General features: G+C 43.6%; 1 protein-coding gene across 2 annotated transcripts in view; it reads left to right on the top strand.

Annotated features, from left to right (window-relative positions):
- Positions 1–19,507, top strand: part of LOC102054419 (neural-cadherin-like) — a 60,162-nt gene that overhangs the window by 22,385 nt on the left and 18,270 nt on the right. For both annotated transcript variants that reach the window (XM_055705948.1, XM_055705949.1), the window contains exons 6-18: positions 567–816; positions 1,734–1,876; positions 2,221–2,393; positions 2,731–2,899; positions 4,139–4,309; positions 8,183–8,355; positions 8,480–8,647; positions 9,524–9,773; positions 12,413–12,540; positions 13,728–13,914; positions 14,097–14,240; positions 15,958–16,241; positions 17,226–18,843. In XM_055705948.1, coding sequence (XP_055561923.1) covers positions 567–816; positions 1,734–1,876; positions 2,221–2,393; positions 2,731–2,899; positions 4,139–4,309; positions 8,183–8,355; positions 8,480–8,647; positions 9,524–9,773; positions 12,413–12,540; positions 13,728–13,914; positions 14,097–14,240; positions 15,958–16,241; positions 17,226–18,843 — 3,858 coding nt within the window. The remainder of the gene's footprint in view (positions 1–566; positions 817–1,733; positions 1,877–2,220; positions 2,394–2,730; positions 2,900–4,138; positions 4,310–8,182; positions 8,356–8,479; positions 8,648–9,523; positions 9,774–12,412; positions 12,541–13,727; positions 13,915–14,096; positions 14,241–15,957; positions 16,242–17,225; positions 18,844–19,507) is intronic.

Raw genomic sequence — 19,507 nt, 5'->3', positions numbered from 1 at the left:
TACTACACTGTGAACTCTAACTCTTTGTTCTGCTGATTTGCTGGGTCTGAGCAGATGGGCCACCCAACGTACTGAATAAACACTTACTGGGGAGGAATGTGTAATCACTCTTTGTACCTTGAAGTGCCAGGTAATTAAAAAGTACCTTAGCTATAACATAGCTGGGAGCTAATTAAATTTGAACAGCATCCCTGGAGAGAGTGAGGACACAGTTTATGACTGATAATGCTCTACCAACATGCATATTGATTGTGCAGTAATTACCAGCGTTGACTGCTATTTGTACAAAGCAAGTTGTGTAGTATTGGAATCACGCTGTCCTGCAAACTCACCTTGCTGCGGTCACTCAGGCTGGGCTGGAGTGGCAGGAAGAGTTGTTTTGCTTTTTTACCCCCAGCCTCCTGCTAAGTTCCCAAAGTCTTACCACAAAAATAAGGCTTTTATGGATAGAACAGATCTAGGTGATTTCTATTTAAAAAAAAATATCTGAAGTTGACTGGGTAGGAAATAGCATGACCAAGCTTCTTTTGCAGCATGACTGTTCTGTTCAATGTGTTCCCTAACAGTGCTTGCAACAGACTGCGACTCTGGCTCCAACTCGGAGATCACTTACTTCATCCAGAGCACTGATTTTTCCATCACGCATCATGGGGTCGTCAATTCTAACCAGAGGCTGAACTTTGAGCGAGCAAACCATATGTATGAGTTTGTGGTGATAGCTGTCGATAAAGGACATCCCCCTCGGACAGGGACGGCATCTGTGCGAATTCGAATGGCCAACGTGAATGATGAGGCTCCTGTCTTCTCTCAGTCCATGTAAGCCAGCTTGAATGCCTGCTTTGGTTTTTAAAGATGCTGTTTGTATGTGTAACCGTAGTAATGTTTGGCTAAACAGTCACTCGTTTTGTGCAACTATAAGTGCCGGTGAAATCAAAGGGTAATTTGTATGAAGAAGGGCTTTAGAAGTTGGCCTTTCATTTCTAGATTGTATCAAAAAATACAGCAGTTGTGATACCAGTGTATTGACTTTATAGAGAGGAACAGAATGAATGAAAGATCTAATTCTATAGAGAATTATTTTGGCTGTGTTGACTTCTAGGTCTCACAGTGATTGTCCATATATAAATATGACAGATAAAGATGGTAGTTAGTAAAAATTGAAACTTAATTTTATCTGCAGCGGATTGTATTCTAAGCTAATTTCATGAGGCCCTGCTTGTTTAAAATGCCTTCTTTCCTTTCCTGAATAAATAGAATTTCTGCTTTTTGCACAAGTTTGAAGTATGGACGTGCTTTTAAAACAAAACACTAGTACATTTATGTACAAAATTAAATGCTATTTTATATTCATCTCTGTAGTATGTGATGCTTTCCATTAGTATACATGGACATAAGAAACAGTCCATGACAGATACTACTCCTTTTTCTCATCTTTAGGAGATAAGTGAACCTGGTTTGCAGTGCAATGTGGTATGGTGCATACTGGTATCTTCCAAAATACCCTTGGAAATTACGTATACCAAAAATGCAGGATTAAAATCCTAAAATACATACCCTATGCTGAACAAAGATTTTCAAGTCTTGTCTTAAACTGATCAAAGATTCCATGATTGCATGCCCAAAGCTTAAAAATCCCCACATTCATAATGAATTTGTAATTTTGCCTGACAATTAACATGGTGATGGTTATTCTGATACTGAATGTGCTTCCACTGCTCCTTTATGTCCACCAGTTACAGAACTTTCCTTTCGGAAGATGCTGGTCCCAGCACTTTAGTGGCTACTGTTCGGGCAAAGGACCCTGATGGAGATGGGCTGATATATCTGATTACAGGAGGCAATGAGGAGGGCAACTTTGAACTGGATAGTCAGAAAGGTAAGGAAAGAGATTTTAGAACAGTTATTTGCTGTCTAATCTGTACAGACTCTCCTTCACCTGCATGTCAAAAAAACATAAGAAAGCACTATATTTATATAATCTGGAAATGGGGATGCTTTGTGTCAGTGAAAATTAGCTCTTTGACAGTCTTTCTCCAAATACAAACCAAAACTTGTGATCCAAGGACTGTGGAGACAAAGATGACCGATTCCTGTCCTTTGCAACCAAAATACAAACTGAGCCAGCAATACAGTGGCAAAGAAATGTGGTACTTACTTGATTTTGGGTTTTTTTGTTTACACAGTAAAAAAAAAAAAATGACACTATGCTTCCAAATGTAGGTATCATTAAACTCCGCAGAAGCCCACCGCCCAGCCTGAAAGGGCCGCAATACACACTGAACATCACTGCGATAGATGACAATGCATCGGGGGGACCCACCCCGCTCAGCAGTTTTGCTGAGGTTATTGTAGGAGTTAATGACATTAATAACAACAAGCCTGTCTTCAGAGAGGTAAGATGTCTTTCTGCAGATATACTTTTCCCATCCATAACTGGGGTTGTAGCCTTGCCTTGGCTGCTGCTGATTGCCAGTGGGCTGAAGGGACTGTGTGTGCGGAGCAGAATGAATCTGTAAGTGAACACGCAGCCAGCTTTCTTCATACTTGAAGTCTTCATTCTCCTTCTCTCCTTCCTTACCCTTAGAGCTTGATTTCTTTGCGAGTATAACTGATAGAAGTGATTTTCTTCTGAGTTCTTCTCAGATGTCCTGGAAAAAATATTGACATTGTGTGGCAAATTCATGTGACTCTGTGTAATATATAGGGTTGGATGTTTGGGTGTGTTTTTAGTGCGCTTACTACAGCGACAGCACCTGGGTTCTGGAGAATCAGCCTCCAGGCACGTATGTGCTACAGGTAGAAGCCTACGATGCAGACCTTGGCGTCAATGGAGAGGTGAAGTATGGGCTCATGCACCGAGATGGAGCTTTCCTAGGCTTCAGCATTGACCCAGACACAGGTCAGTAGCTTTCAGGTTACTGAGATAAAATGAAAATGCCTTTGTATTGTAATGAGAATGACACAGTATGAGTGTGTCCATGTGGGCTCGTGCTTTAACAGTGTGACTGCAGAGTTAGCTTCTAGAAGAAACACTGAAAAAAGTTCAGAGTATATGGATAACTGTGCACGTAGATTAAATTAAGATTATAGTGATTAAAAAGAGAAATGAAGTAGGGAAACAAACCCCAGTTGAATAAGAAGATAAAAAGCTATCCTGTATCAGTTATCTTCCTATTGGATCAAGTGTAGCTCTGAAAGTACAAAGCAGAAAGTATGACTCTTAACAGCTTGAGTTTGTTCTTCCCTTCAGTGTGGTCATGGTCTATTTCCCATCTCATGCACAAAGAGGAGGTCCAGTGCAGTGTGTATAGGGGCATGGCCCTTGTACCATAACAGGGTAGTGACAGACTTGGTGCATTTCAGGTGAAGAAGTTATAAAAATTGTTAATGTTTCTATACTCAAAACAGTAAAATGGGATATTTGCATACCCAGGGCTGTGCAGGAGACTGGAAGGGCTTACAACAGAGCAGCAGAATCCTGGTTCCTAGCACATCAGAGACACAGGTCTGGGAGTGGCCTTAAGAAGGCCATTTTAAAGTCTCCCAACCAGAAGAAAAGAGCTGAGATGGGAAGAGACTTGGTTAGTAGAAAGGAAAAACTGAAGATCTGGAGAAAAATGTTCAGTTTATTAACTGAGCTGTGTGATTTTATCACCAGTTTTAATCTGTTCAATGAGGCAGCCTCCAGCTCCTGTAGTAGAAGTGACATTGGTCACATCTCTTGTGCCCTCTGTGGTGTGACTCTTTCCCAAAGTAATAAAGAGCTGTCTTTCAAATGTTCAGTTACTTGGACTGTCACTGGAGTAAACCTGAGGCCTCTCCATGAGCAGGAGAAAGTCCGTCTATGCTCCATGAGGAGTGAGATAACAAGGTACTTGGACCAAAGGTCCTTATCAGGGGCAGCAGAAGAGCACGCTGTTGGCTGCTGGCAGCATGTGCCGTGGGGGGAGAGGAGAGACAGGGGAACTGGAGTTGGTCTTGTCGAAGATGCATTGCAGGGCTGGTGTGGATCCAGCCTGATGGCTGTGCTGCGTCTGGTCAGCAGCGCTTCCTCTTGTGCAGGAGGTGTGCAGGTCCCTCTCTGCCAGTTCAGTCCCAAGGCTGTGACGCACAGAACAGGAGATGTCTGTGTTCCTAGGAGTCATCACGACCACGCAGAGTTTTGACCGGGAGAAGCAGAAGGAATATACGCTGTCTGTCACTGCTACCGACCAGGCTCAGGAACCGCTGATCGGCGTGTGTCAGATCACTGTCCTTATTACTGACGTCAATGACAACGATCCCAAGTTTGAGAACAGCCGCTATCAGTGTGAGTGTTTCTTAACCACCTGTCCCAGCACCGCAACATGAACCTGGTTAGTAGTTCCTTACAACAGTGGTCAGTTTTTTAGGTGACAGGTCTTCCTTTGCTGCCCACTGAGCCAGTTACCGCTTAATCTGTTGTCAGCAGAAATATGCAAAATTGATCAGTCCTCTTTATTCATTGCAATACTCTTAAAAACACAGACAGTCTTTGCTCCTACAGATGAGGCAGATCTGACCACTTCCCTTTGTGGCTTTTCCGTGCCCAGTTTTTCTGCATGCTGAATTTGTATTCAGTGTCCCAAAACAGAACATGACATCCTAGCTGGGGATTCATCAACCCTGACTAGAAGAGCAATTGTCATCTGTGTGTCTTTAACACGGCACCTCTGTTTGAATAGGCTGGAGTGGTATTTCTCTCTTGTTAAACAAAATCCATGGCTTCTAGCCTACATTTGGCTTGGAGCCCTGCTGCCTGCTGTGACTGTGTTGCTGAGCTAGCTTTTCCTGATTGCCCTGGTGCCATTCCCTTTTTCATCCCCACATGATGTGCTTTTCATCAGTTTTTCATTTAGTTTTACTTGATGCTTCTCCAGTAGAATCCCTGCACTGCAGGGCACTTGGACCCTCTACTTTTGGTGTCACCCACAAGTGATGCACGTACTCCCTAGCTGCTGGACTAGAACAGACCCTTCCTGGTGTAATTGCCCCAAAATGGCATTTTGAAGATGTTTTGCCAGTTCTATGGAAATGTCGTGTAAGGCAAAGCAGTGACCAATGTCCTGTTAAAGCAAAGATGGCTCCATAAGTCAGTCATCTTTAGCATCACAGTGGCCAGCGTTTTAGCACCATCCAGAAAGAGGTTGGGTGCTTGCACAGCAGGATTTTAGCAAGGAGAAGTGATGACCTGCTAGGAAATAGTGTAAATATACATCCACACTTCAGAATTATGCACAAGGATAGAAAGAAAATGGTGTTGCACCTTTTAGAGTATCTTATAGTGACTAACTCCAAATGCCAAACTGGTTAAGATGTGCAAGTTGGGAACAGCCATTTCTGCATTCCTACCAGTGGTTTCTGCAAACCTGGCCAAAGCAGCGCTGAGAATTCAGGTGGGAGAGATCTCAGTGCAGAGAAATATTTTTGGACAGAGCAGAGAAGTCCTTGAGGTAAAGGTAGTGTTTGTGTAGAGATGAACCTTTCTAGTCTGCCTTCAAACGTGTCCTTCAGGTGTGTCCTGGTTTTAGCTGGGATAGAGTTAATTTCTGCCTAGTAGCTGTACAGTGCTGTGTTTTAGGTTTAGTATGAGAATAATGTTGATAACACACTGGTTTTTTAGTTGTTGCTAAGTAGTGCTTACCCTAAGTCAAGGACATTTCAGTTCCCCATGCTCTGCTTTGTCGGTGGGGAGGTGCACAAGGAGCTGGGAGGGAGCAGAGCCAGGGCAGCTGACCCGAACTAGCCGCAGGGATATTCCATACCACAGATCATCAAGCTCAATATATAAACTGGGGGGAGTTGGCTGGGAGGGACTGATCGCTGCCTGGGGACTGGCTGGGCATCGGTCAGTGGGTGGTGAGCAATTGTATTGCACATCACTTGTTTTTCTTGAGTTTTATTCCTATCTCTGTTTTTGTTATCTTCCTTTTCATTACAGTTACTATTATTGCTATATCACATTTTACTTTATTTCAATTATTAAATTGTTCTTGCTTCAGCCCATGAGTTTTACCTTTCTCCAATTCTCCACTCCATCTCACCAGGGGCGGGGGAGTCAGTGAGTGGCTGTGGCGTACTTATTTGCTGGCTGGGGCTAAACCTCGACAAGGTGAAGCTGCCAGGGATTATTTTTTTTTTTCAAAAGTAGTGAAGCTGAGAGGTTGCATTTGGTAATTATGGTGACTTTGCCACTTCTGAGGAATGGGCAGATTTTTTTCTTTTTTTATGAACACACACGCCAGTAAGGTCCTGAAGCAAAGGCAGCCCTTTGGGATGGGGAAACTGCAAATAATGAGGTCACTTCATGCATAGCACTTTTCCAGCATCTATACATAAGTAATCAATGTTTGTACGTCACAGAATTAAAAATAGCTCCTTCTCTAACAAGATCAAATGCCATTAGTCATAGGTTTCTATTCTTCCTGGAAACTGCTGGTTCTTAATTCCTCAGCACTAGGATGCTGGTCAAATCCCTGATTTAAGCCATGCATCTTATCATCTGCTGCAAAACAGACATGAAATAAATGCTTAACTCCATGCAGTAGGGATGGTAGAGTAAGTGTAAGAGTTACGCGAACAGTAAGCAGAAGTACATAAAATGAGAGTACGACCCTTCCAAGTAATCTTGTATTTTTTCTCACAATGCGATTTAACAGGATTTGACTATAAAAGCATACATTTAAACACACACACACACACAAAAAAAAGGGTATTTCACAGTGTTGCTTAGCAATAAATTTGATTTTCATTAATCTATTTTAGTGCCAGTGAATCTTTCTGAAACTAGCTTTGGCTGTTACTGACATACCAGGGACATGAATCCTTTGCCAATTAAATGTCCTGGTGGATGAGAGAAGCTAATTAAAGCTCAGATTGTTGTTCATGGAACAAGTGGTTGTGGTGGTTTAAGCTTTTGCTGCCCCCTGCCACAGACTGTAGATATTAAGGAAGAAAATCAAACTAGGAAACATGGCCACTCCACTTTATAAATAATATGCAATTCTGCTTGTCCCACCACAAAAATGCTAAAGGAGACACATGCATAGATATGAAAAAGTTTCTGAACAAGAAGTAATTAAGTAGCCTGACTGGGTTGTCTAAATGTAACCGTGACAGCCTTCCCACTGCCACTGCCAGGGCCATTTCAATACAATGAGCCGATGGAGCCTTAGTGCATGGAAAAACACAATCGGGCAAGCACCCATAGCTACTTGGAGGAAGAATTGGGACTGGAATTCCAAGTCCCAGCCAGGAATGGCTGAGAACTGAGGGGCAAGCAGTACCAAAGTCAGATCAGAGCAATCTAAAAACTGAGGTGTGGAAGAGAGGCAGCTGGCAGGGATGCAATAGCTTTATATAAAACGGCACCTCACAGAGAGGAGGAGAGTAGGAAATGACTGCTCACAATTTCCCATCATTTTGGTGGTGTCCCTGACAGGAGCCAGGCTTTAGGAAGATAAAATGAATTACTCTTCTGTGCAATGAGTACTTCAACTGTGTGACTCTTTGCCACCTAATCTTTAGAAGATGATTGTAAAAGCAGGTTCAAAGAAGGATTGGTCTGTCTAGGACTAGGGGCACAAAGACACAACCTCTGTCTCAGGTGGACCTAAGGAAAGAGACATGTATAGAATGATCATTGCCCTTGCCCTCAGCAGTTTCTCCACATCACTGGGGTGTTGGGGGCATCTTCACTACAATCTGAATCTTCATGCTTCAGGATTGCCTACTGCCTCCCGCCGACCGTGCTGCTGCCGCCACTCACAGTCAGGATTAATTCAGTTTGCACAGAATTCCTTTTGATGCCAAGCTGCTTTTATCCGCACTGAGCCCAGCAGCCTGGGCTGTGATCCGAAGCAGTGGGCATGGGGGCGGCTGCAGGGTTTGCCAGCACTGCCATGGAGAGGCACGAGCGCTCGGCGTCAGTAAACCTGCTTCACCAGCAGCTCGCTTCACAGCCCAGGGCGTCAGGGGAAAGGGAAGAGGAAGCTAAAAGAGGACTACAGACACTCTGTTAGTGATGATACTTTATAACCTGCCTCATTACAGAAACACTTCATCACCAGTGAGGGGGGCTATGGGGTTTCACAGGGGTATCTCAGGGTTTACGGCCAGGTAAACCAGAGCAAGACCTGCTGACAATACCTTTGTCTTTTCAAAGACTTCCTCAGCGAAGACACTCCAATGGGGACGAGTTTCCTCCGTGTAGCAGCTCATGACAGTGACCAGGGTGTGAATGCTGCTGTCACATACTCAATGTTAGAGCACCAACTGGAATACTTCCAGATCAACCCCAGCACGGGCTGGGTATACGTGAACCGGCTGCTATCTCAGGTAACATGACTCTGCTTGGAAATGAGCAACCTCCAACCCTCAAATCTGTTGCAGAGGGTTAATTGCAGTCTCTTGATTTGTACAAAATTGTTTGCAAATATCCTCAATCTTCTTCGTTTCATAGACAACGCGCGTTAGTCGCTATATTGTAGCGACAGATGGAGGGAACAGAAGCAGCACTGTGGAGCTGACGGTAACTGTCACTAATGCACTGAGCCAGCCGCCCCAGTGGGAGCAGAGCAGATACTGGGTAACCATCCCTGAAAGCACCATTCGTGACACTAAGATAGTGGTATGTTTAAAGTGTAATTACTTCCCTCCCTCTTCTTTTGATTCCAACTGCCTCCTCTGCTGTGCTGTCTCCATGTCAAAAGTACATGGGATGCCCACTCTGCAACCTCACCGCGTTGTACTGTTTCCTTACCAGCCTTCATAGCTGTGTACCCTGTTAGCGTTTGCCAGGAATACCTTGCAGAATAGGCGGGCATTTCAGCTGGCAGCAGTTTTCCCAGTGACTTACACCACTGGCCATCAGGGTGTGCTCCTGCAGAAGCCAGAGCCATGCCCTGCCTGTGTGGGAAACTGTGAGTGTTCCCACCAAGGGCCAGCTCCTCACTCCTCCATCCTCAGTGGATGGTGCTGCCTGCCTGCATCTTTCCTATAGCTTTTCTCAGTTTAGCACTACAGCGTGGAACAGCTGTAGTTTGCTTTGGGCTTTTTTAACCCAAACCAATTCCTTTTTAACCTGTACAGACTTATTCTTTAAGGATAGTCTCTTCATAAATCACCAGGTAATTTCTGTCTTCCTCTTCCTGCGTGTGATATTCAAGTACCTGCAAACAATTCAGGTTTTGCCTGTATCTTGCCTGGTAAAATGTACAATGCAGTGGAGAAATGGTCTCCTTTCAGATTGCTTTTGTTTTGGAAGGAGGATTGAGAAGGGATTTCCTTTAGCCAGTGATGCAGTTCTGGCTTGGCACATTTAGAGGCAGGTAAATTTACTGTTGATTGAAGACCTGCATCAAACCCAAATGTTGTAAACTGAAACTCAGCTCTGTAAACTCTTTCACTTTTGTCTATGTATGTATGTTCTTGCCATCAAACTGAACACTTAACACTTGCAACCCTACGCTTCATGAACATATGTGGTGGCTCTTTTCTTCTTCAGACCGTCAAAGCCACATCCCCTCTTGGTGATCCCAGGGTTACGTATAACCTGGAGGAGGGTCAGGTTCCAGAGACTAACATGCCAGTTCGTTTCTATCTGAAGCCAAACAGAGTTGATGGATCTGCTTCTCTTCTAGTCGCTGAACCACTTGACTTTGAGACAACTAAGTTTTTCACCCTGACAGTCCGGGCACAAAATGTAGCAATGACTCCTTTAGCTTCCTTTACCACTGTTTGTGTGAATGTAACAGGTAAGCTTTGCTGCACTTCAGCAGCTCATTCAGAACAAAATTCTCATTATTTTTAGTATAACACCACAAATGAAGGTAACATCCATGAAATGCCAAGCTCCCTAAGAACGCTTTGTACGTTTCTGTACTGTAAAAGGAAGTGGTGCAGTCATTAAAAAGGTTTATTTGAGACAATTTCTAAGTACAGCTATGAAATGTGGAAATGTTACAGTGCAAAAATGGGCTGTCTGAATGTTTAGGCAACTAGTGCCTGCTTCTACAGATGTAATTGGAAAGATTTTCTTCTGATAGGAGGAGAAATCTAGTAAATGTTCCCAGGCTGTTGAAAGGAGAGGAGTATTACTGGAAATATTCTGTGATATAAAAAGATGAATAGCCCAGACATATTGAGTTTGTGTTTGATATCTGTTTAGGGGGGTTAGTTATATTCAGAATTTTGTATTGAACACTGAGATTAAAACTCAAAATGAAAAGGATCCTTACTAATAGGTGCCATTTTCAAAAATTTGATCCAGCCCTCCTTACACTAGGATCTTTTTGTAAGGCTCTACTCCTGTAGATCCACATAAAACTATAAATCTGATTTTAATCCCTGCTTTTTGAAGCATTAGTGGAATTACTTTTGATATGTAGACATCTAGATGAAAATAAGTGAAGTTGCCAGCAAAAATGTTTTCCTTGCTCACCACCATGGAAATGAAAGATTTAAGTGGTAATTTGAATGGGAATTCAACTTCCCTGCTTCACTTTATCACAGCATTGTCCTGTCTTCCCCGGTCCACCAATGCAAAAATCCTTCAGGCTTGTAGAACAAGAATGCTTCAAGTCAGGGTCTGAGCCTCACTGCAGATTATGGACCCTGCCCCAAAAGATTTTTCATAGAGAACATTTATCGGTATCAGAATTTGGCAGAAACTTCAATTTGCTCATGAGCAAAAATCCTTTTTTCAATAACTTAGTATTTCATATGAAAAAAGATTTACACACACATATGCATTAGTGGAAGAAAATAGCAAGTTAAACATCTTTAAGAGAGAAATAACCACCAGAAAGTTTCATGTGCAGAATTGTCCTTTATTTATGCACAAGCACACAGAAAAGGAAGTCTTTTGTAGTATTTTAATTTCCTTACCTCGCTTAGTGAATTTGCTGAAACTTTTCTCTAACAAGACTTACTCTTTTATAAAATATAAAAAAAAAAGTCTATTAGAAAATAAATTTTCACAGATTACTATGAATATAAGAGAGAAAGAAAATTGGATTTTACAGGAGCCCACGCTGACAACTTAAAAAAAAGAAAGTAATTTAAGACTGATCCTGCAAATAGTTGTGTGTCAGAATCAATGGAGTCATGTGGCAGTAGTAAAAGTAAATATATGCTGAAGGGTTTGCCGAATGAGTTATTAAGAAATTTTTCTGCTCTTCACGAAGACAGGTGGATCTGAAGAACTTACATTACAGCTGCTCTGTGCCATGACACAGGAAAATTACTTTCTTCAAATGTGGCTGTTAAACTGTGAAAAGTGCGAAAAGACGTAGGGGCCTATGCAGCATTTCTCAGTTTAGTTGTCTCACAGACAAAGAGGAACCTGGACTATGTCACGGGTGGAGCAGGAGGATGTGATTCCAGAGCAGTTTAAATAGATCTGGGTCAGTGCTGACATAGTTCTCCTGCCTGTCCCTTGTGTTCACCTGGTCCTACACAGCAGTTTTAAGGACAAAATGTGTCAGAAACTGGCCCTTCCAAATACAGGACATATCTTTTCCAGTTTAGGCCTCTACAGGGGCCAGGCAAGGAAGACAAGAGACCAGCACTGCTGTAAGCATAATGTGGCTCTTCCTTGCATCTCATCTGCCTTGACTGCAGGTGGCCACTACCGGGCAGCCCTTCCTTCCTTCCCCTGCCCATCTCACCGTGCCCCTTGGGCTGGATCTGGCGGTTACACAGCTGCAGAGCGTGTCACATCACAGCTAGACCTTTTCTCTCCAGAAAGTCAGGCTGCCTCAAAGCAATAAAATGCCAACATGGGACCGTATGATCCAGCTCATGGGAAGGGGGATCCCATGGCTTAGAGCAGGATGACAAGAGCGGGGAGATCGGTGTGCTTCCTTTGGACGTTGGCCAGCAGTTAGATGAGGGGAGGCTGACGTGCAGCTGCATCCTACAGCCTAACATAAATCTGGCTATACTGCCCTACAAAGGCCAGGAAAGACTGCTTTACATACGTTCTTTGTCAACTCTATAAACTCTGCAATTTTAATTTCCATTGTATGTTAAACAGCCCTTAATAAAATGCTGAAATTAACTACTGCTGTAGATAACCAGCTCCTTATAGACTGTGGATGAAAGGCCTCCTGGTCCTGGTGTTCATGGACTTGCTATAAGATTGCTGGTCAAATCATTAGCCAGTATCTTAGCTGGGATTAGGCCACTGTCTCCCAGAAACTGCTCAATGTTTATAAAATGCCTCCTGACAGCTGCCATGAAAATGGGGAAGACCCAAAGCAGGATTTCTTCTTGCTATGAGTAAGGGGAGTTCTTCCTCCAAGCTATATTATGACTGTGGGAAAGAAATACAATAAGAAAAAAAAGTCTTCAAACATTTTCTTACCATGGTCCCCATCCCCTGCTTTTGCAGATGTCAATGATAATGTTCCGTTCTTCCTGTCTTCTAACTACGAGGTGTCTGTGCCAGAAGGAGCTGATGTCGGCACATCCGTGGTTCAGGTGTTAGCTACGGACTTGGATTCTGGCCTGCATGGAGAGGTTTGACCTTACATCCAATTCTTTTCCTCCCAATAGGCAAGTTTTAGTATTGCAACTAGTAAGAGTGCACAGACAGCAGATGACAGCGTAATGAGCCACAAACACTTCTTGCAGCACTTGTCAAGTATTCGTCTAGCATATGCCTGATGTGCATAATATGGGATGCAGGCAGAGATGATGCTGTTCATGGTCTTGGGATCCTACATCGTAGCAACTTGTCCTGATCCAGCAACCATGACAAAGCACTGCTGCATGATTCTCAGGGTTGCTCCCATAACAAGGCAAGTGGAGGTCACTGCAGAATGTTTCCAAACTCTTGCCTCTTCAGCTCGTTATTTAGTTGACCATCACGTGATTATGGTTGGTTAAATGCGGCTATTTAAATATGGTCAATTAAGTAACATTTCATTTCACCATCACTGGTTCAAATGGTTGGTCAAACCAACATTTGACCACCATTGTTATAATGACCCAACCAAAGCAGTGTTATGAAGGAAACTGCTCATTTTCTGTGCATTTTCCTGAGCCTTTTTCAAAAACCCTACTAGCTTTTCTGGGAGGGAACTCTGGCTAGTACAGATCTGCTGTTCTGTGATTGTCAGAAGTTCCAAAAGGAACTTCTGAAGAGCAGCCTGTGTGGTAGAACTGCCTGGCAGTGCTCTGGACATGACTTGGTGGTGGCAACGTTGGCAACGTTTTTTTCAGAGGAAGCCAAGCCTTTGTTACAGGGGCAAATGCGGGTAGCTTTCATCAGTGGAGGTTTTAATTTGTTCAGTCCTGCTGAACAGGACCCATACTCTCAGTTAACCCCACTTCTTTTGTGATCAGAAGCACAGTGGGTTGCTAGAATCTGGGGAGATGCCAGGGAAGATGCCATTCCATACATTCTCTGTCCTTTTGTTATTCATGATCTTTCTTAACTGCTCCTGCTGGCCACTGTTGGAGATTAGGGCTTGATGGGCCTTGATATCACTGGTACAGATGATCTTCTGTTTAAGAATTCTGGGTTTTTTTGTATCAAAATGGGCAAAAGAATTAGAAAAATTATGTCCAGATTAACTGTCTTTCCTCGGTGTTGCTACTTTGCAGGCAGATCTAGGGGACTACAGGGGAAGGGGGAAGTCACAGCACTTGGACATAGAAATGAAAGTGGAAAATGCAACCTCTCTTTACTATTTTATTTTTAGGTTCACTACTTAATATTGAAAGATGCTGGTGAGGATTACCAGTTCTTCACCATTGAGCCTGAGACAGGAATTATTTCCACCCATGCAACTTTTGACAGAGAGAAAAGAGCCTCTTACCTGATTGAAGTTCAGTCTCAGGACTCTTCAGAATCTGCTAGACCTGGTGTTCATGGGCAGCCCAACACAGGTAGAAGTAGTAAGGAATTATATATTGGGTAAAATGTATCAGAAATTGGGTTCCTTAACTTTTCAAGTCTTGGGGGTGGGGTGGGGGGGTGTGGGGTGTATGTGAGCTGTCTGGAATACAACAAGAGGTACTCCACCTCTGCCATTTCTCGTCTATATGTTCCTCTTGAATCTCCTTCTTAGACACAGCCTATGTAAGGATTTTTGTCAGTGATGTGAATGACAACGCTCCAGCATTTCCTCGGTCAGTGTGTGAGGTCAGCATAGATGAGGACAGGGATGTTGGAAGTCCTGTTGTGACAGCAACAGCAGATGATGAAGATGAGGGTGAGTAGACTCTGCATGGCTTTCTAAGTCCTCTTAGTATTACTGTGTGTTGTATGTAGGGCTACTTCCTTCATGGCAAGTAAATTTTCCGTATTCAGGAAGTGATTAAGCATTTCAAGCATTTGTAATAGTGAGGAGAAAAGTTCTGGGCACACAGGAGCATTTTCTTTCATTAGATTCTCAGGTTTGCAGTGCAAAGGTTAAGCTAGCTGGCAATCTCTTTGGGGCAGAATGAAATCACCTGGAGTCACAACCCAGCTGTAACTTCACAAGAGGTAACATAAAAACTAACTCACTCCTGAGCATGTGTTTGCTTTGTGCTGACTCCTGTGCTTTCCAGGTCTCCCTGGGCATCAGTTTTACTTATTACTATTGCAAGAAAACCAAACCTGTGTGCTCTTTGGTGAGTTACTGGGTTGAATATACTTGTGGAAGAATCTGACAGACATTAGAATATGTGGGATGACATGGCCAGAAATGAAGGCAAGAATGAGGCAGGGAAAAAGGGAGAGCCAGACCTTCTTTTGGGGCTCACAATTACATCAGCTCTGATGGTGTGAAACTGCCCCTACAGTGTGGTGAGATCAGATGGGCTGAGCCAGTCCAACAGCATGCAACCACCACTCAGTTCCTGTCTTTGCTTTTACTGCGGCTTTTTTGCTCCTTTCATGAGTTGGTCCAGCTCAACTTGCTGGAGAAAAACAAACCAGTTTTAAAAAAGAAGGCAAGCTGGGTGTGCTGGTGACAGAGCCCAGATAAGCACCAGAGGAATGTGTTGCTGGGAGCAGGTGAGAGCTGACCATTCCTTCTGGTGGCAGTACTGTAATGCCTGTGCCTCTTAGTGCCCATGATGGAGAAGAGGCCATTCAAAACTGGCTGCTGCACTGGAGAGAATTTGGCAAAAGTGACTAGCAAGTGATGCTCAAACTCATGCTGCAAAGGCAGCCAAGCTCTTCCAAGCACTAATGTTGCACACAGCCTTTTCACTTTCTTGCCATCCGTGTTGTTCCAGTCTTTTAAAATCCACAGTTCACTCACTACTTAAAATGCTGAATTTTCTTTCTACTCCTAGCGGTTCACCTATTTAATTTGGGGAATTACTTTCTATCCTGAGATGGAATGTCATGTATTTTTCTCCTTTTCAAATAAGTAAACATGAAACACCAAACACTCTTTTGGTTTTTTGTTCCTAAACATTTTGCAGCAATCAAACAACTGCTGTTGAACAGGTGGAATGTTCTTCTGAGATGTATTCTTGCTCACAGAGGACATTTGTTATATTTTAGCACCATCCAGTGGTATATATAAAAAAAAGGTTAAGGAATATTGGCATTTGAAATGGGAGACTTGGGAAACATTGAGCAAAAATAGCTTCTAGTATTTTAATAGCATGTTACTTTTTTGTTATTGGCAAATGAATGTACAGTAAATTAGAGGCACACAACTCCTTCATTATCAATAAACAGGTGCTTGTCCGTGACTGCAGATTGTATTTGTAAATATATGTAAATGCAGACCTAACCCCCAATCTACCATACACAAACCCTTCAAATTACATAGATGGGTCTTTCTGTTTGTGCCTATGCCTATGTTTTATCTCCCACACACACTGTAACAGTCTGGGTAAATAAGGCTTCTCTTGGGTACGTCAGCTGTGTACAGCTGGATGGAGCATTCACAGAGTGAACAGGAAGTGGTTGTTTGCTTTCTCTTGTAGGTGCAAATGCCAGACTAAGGTATCAGATCACATCAGGAAATGTGAAAGGAGTTTTTGACGTGGAACCTGAGGTTGGAACTGTCTTTATTGCTCAGCCTCTGGATTATGAACAAGAACAACGTTACGAGCTCCGGCTTGTAGCTTCTGATGGAAAATGGGAAAACCACACTCTTGTCATCATCAATGTTGTCAATAAGAATGACGAAGCACCAGTCTTCACTCAGAATGAATACCAGGGCAGTGTCTTGGAGGAGCTCACAGATCTGCCTGTACTTGTTCTAAAGGTAAAGCAGTTTGCACAAAGCAGAGCAAAACCTGGCTTTTTGTTCAGCTGAATCCCATCCATTCACACAAATTTAAAAAGTTAATTTCTTTATTGTGGGTGAGCCTTGGTATTCAGATGTAACTAGTAACTTTCTGTAAAGAAGAGAATAAAGAAAGCCTGGCTGAATTTGCATGGTGGACTTGCTCCCCTGACCAGCATAAATAATGGTTGGAATCAACAATCTTAAGGGTCTTTTCCGAATGATTCTGTTTGTAAATGTTAAAAAATGTGATGGCTTTCCTTCACAAAGCAGAGTTAGCATATTTTGAGTAACTGTATAAGCATAGCGTGGTTGGCAGGTGTACTTCGTGCATTTAGGTCACAGACTCTTTGGCTACATTTATACTACCCAATAAACATTACCAGGGATTGTTATTTGACTCTGGAACTCAATCATCTTCATTGTTTTGTTGGTACAGCAGTACCTGCCATGAGGACTGCTCAGCTGGCCCAACTAGTGGTCTCCCAAGCGATCCCTGGATGCAAATCAGGAGCTGGGAGTTCTCTCTGGCCTGTGCTGATAATCAGCTTGGCTGTATGGCCACCTGTGTTCGCAGCCTTCCATTCACCTAGAGAGCAACAGCCCCCATGTGCTTTTGTATTCCAGCTCCAAAGAGTTTCACAAGAAACTTTTGCTCAGCACATCTGTTACTGCTTGCTCTTGGTTCCTCCTGCAGTTATTTCCTCTTCCCAAAATAAGTATATTTTGGAAATATACTTTGGGAAGTAGAATGTATTAGTCTGTCTAAATGTGATCTTTCCCTAGGCCATGCATGATGTTTATATTGAAAGAGTACCTGACCTGAATAGCTGAAACCAGTAGATGTTTGCTGTTAAAATGCATGCTATTTATTTAGCCTGTGCAATACCAACTGCCATCAACAGAACAGTGATTTCCCCTTTTCTTTTTACATAAACACTTACCTGCTGTGGCTTGTTCCAGGTTTCTGCAACAGACCCTGACCAAGCAGCTGATCAAAATGCCATTAACTATTCCCTGCATGGGCAGGGGGCCGGCAGCGAATTCAGCATCAATGAGAACACAGGTGAGATCAGCGCAAATAGAAGATTGGACCGTGAGAAGCGATCAATGTGGCGCTTTCTTGTTCTTGCAACAGATGAGAGTGGAGAGGGACTGACTGGCTTTGCAGATGTAATCATAGAAGTGAGGGATGTGAACGATAATGCACCCCTTTTCCTCTGTGTGTTGGATGGCTGTTTCATGGGCCATGTCCCTGAGGATTCTCCAGCAGACACTCCTGTCATGGAAATGACAGCAGTGGACCTCGATGACCCAAAGGCTGGTGTGAATGCCGTGCTAACGTACAGCATCATTCAGAATGTCCAAAATGAAATTAATCTGGATTTGTTCTCAATTGATTCAGTTAGTGGCACCATCTATACAGTGCTTGGGTCCCTTGATCGGGAGAAGGAAGACAAGTACCTAGTAGTGGTTGAGGCCAGAGATGGAGGAGGGCTCACTGGGACAGGCACCGCCACTATTTTGGTGACCGATGTAAATGATCATGCTCCAGTCTTCCTGCAAAGGATCTACACGGCATTTGTCTCTGAGAATGCAAGTATTAACACTGAGGTGGCAGTGGTGTCTGCTGTGGACAGAGATGAGGGAGAAAATGCCATGGTGACGTTCAGCATCCTTGATGGGGACAACGACCGCAAGTTCTCTATAGAGACAGATGAAGTTAACAACTGTGGGTTTATCAGGCTGCGAAAGCGGATTGACTTTGAGAAGCCTCATGAGAGGGTGTTCAATTTGACTGTGAAAGCAGAGGACACAGATTTCTTCAGCGTTGCTCACTGCGTGATCTATGTGGAGGACTCCAATGACCATGCTCCTGTCTTCTACCCCCAGTTCTATGAAGTGGCTGCACTGGGGGAAGATGCACCAGTTGGCACCAAAGTTGTTCAGGTTTCTGCTGTTGACTTGGATTCTGGCCTGAACGGAAGGTTCTCATTTCACCTACTAAACAAGTCTGACCCAGGTGGCCAGTTCTCTGTGGCTAATGATGGGTGGGTGACGGTTGCAGGAGTGCTGGATCATGAGACAGTGACACAGTACCAACTCATTGTCATTGCCACCGATATGGGGCAGCCTCCTCTGACGGGCAGTGCCACTGTTTCAGTGACTCTGCAGGACATAAATGACAATGGGCCAGAGTTTGAGGCTCATTATAACCCAGTGGTCTGGGAAAACACAGCTTCTCCACAGGCTGTCCAAATGAATGAGACCTCTACGTTGCTGTATGCTAAGGACCGAGACACTGCTGCTAATGGTGCACCTTTCTCCTTTCATCTTCTCAGTGATTTCCACAGTCTGTCTAACTTCAACTTGCAGGACTTCCACAACGGAAGTGCCTTGCTCACTGCACTGCGTACCTTTGACAGGGAAGTGCACAAGGTGTTCTACCTGCCCATCCTGATCACGGACAGCGGGATCCCACCTATGAGCTCCACCAACACACTGACTGTCAATATCGGGGACCAAAATGACCACCCGCATTCTGCTGGCTACATGGAATGTCTCATTTACAGCTATGATGGTAAATCACTCCTTCTTGCTTGCTTCCAAATGTGACAGTAAGGTCAAAGGAGGTCTCTGTCCTCTTCCATGTAAACTAAGATCTTAGTAGAGGTGCTACTGAAATTTACTTAAGCCCCACCAGAGAGCAGTAGGTGTGTGGGGCACAGGACTCTGGGCCACTCGGTTTGTGGAAGAAACTGAGCCTTGAAGAAAAAGCGTAGCTGGCTGCTGTTCTGTGCGTGTTTCTATCAAACTTGAATAATGGTCTCTTGTTTTCAGAAACAGTTTTCCAGTAGCATTAACGTTTCAGGGGGAAAAAATTAACAGAATTCATAACATTGCTGAGAAGTGACGAGTCTGAATTCTGAGGACCTTCTTCCTCCTCCTTAAACCTTTTTCCTCCTCCAGACTGAATTCAGTTTTAGTGAATACACTTAAGTTGAACTCATGGTAAACTGCCCGAGACATTCATATGAACCTTCAGCTAACAAATAATGTCATGGGGGAATTTTCTGTGAACTTTGGTTGCAGGCAGTACAAGAGAAGCCACCTTTCCCTTCCTGCTTTGGCAATTAGCTAGCAGTTCTCTGGTGATCCAGTGTCCCCACATAATAAGCCCAACAGCAAAATAAACCACACAGGTAAAAAGATTTTGGGATGCTTGCACCCAGGTAGGCTCAGGT

Source organism: Falco cherrug, chromosome 3 (genome assembly GCF_023634085.1).
Source record: "Falco cherrug isolate bFalChe1 chromosome 3, bFalChe1.pri, whole genome shotgun sequence".
NCBI classification, from domain to species: Eukaryota; Metazoa; Chordata; class Aves; order Falconiformes; family Falconidae; genus Falco; species Falco cherrug.
Note: the sequence above shows the minus strand (reverse complement) of the source record. Positions and strands in the feature narration are given on the sequence as shown.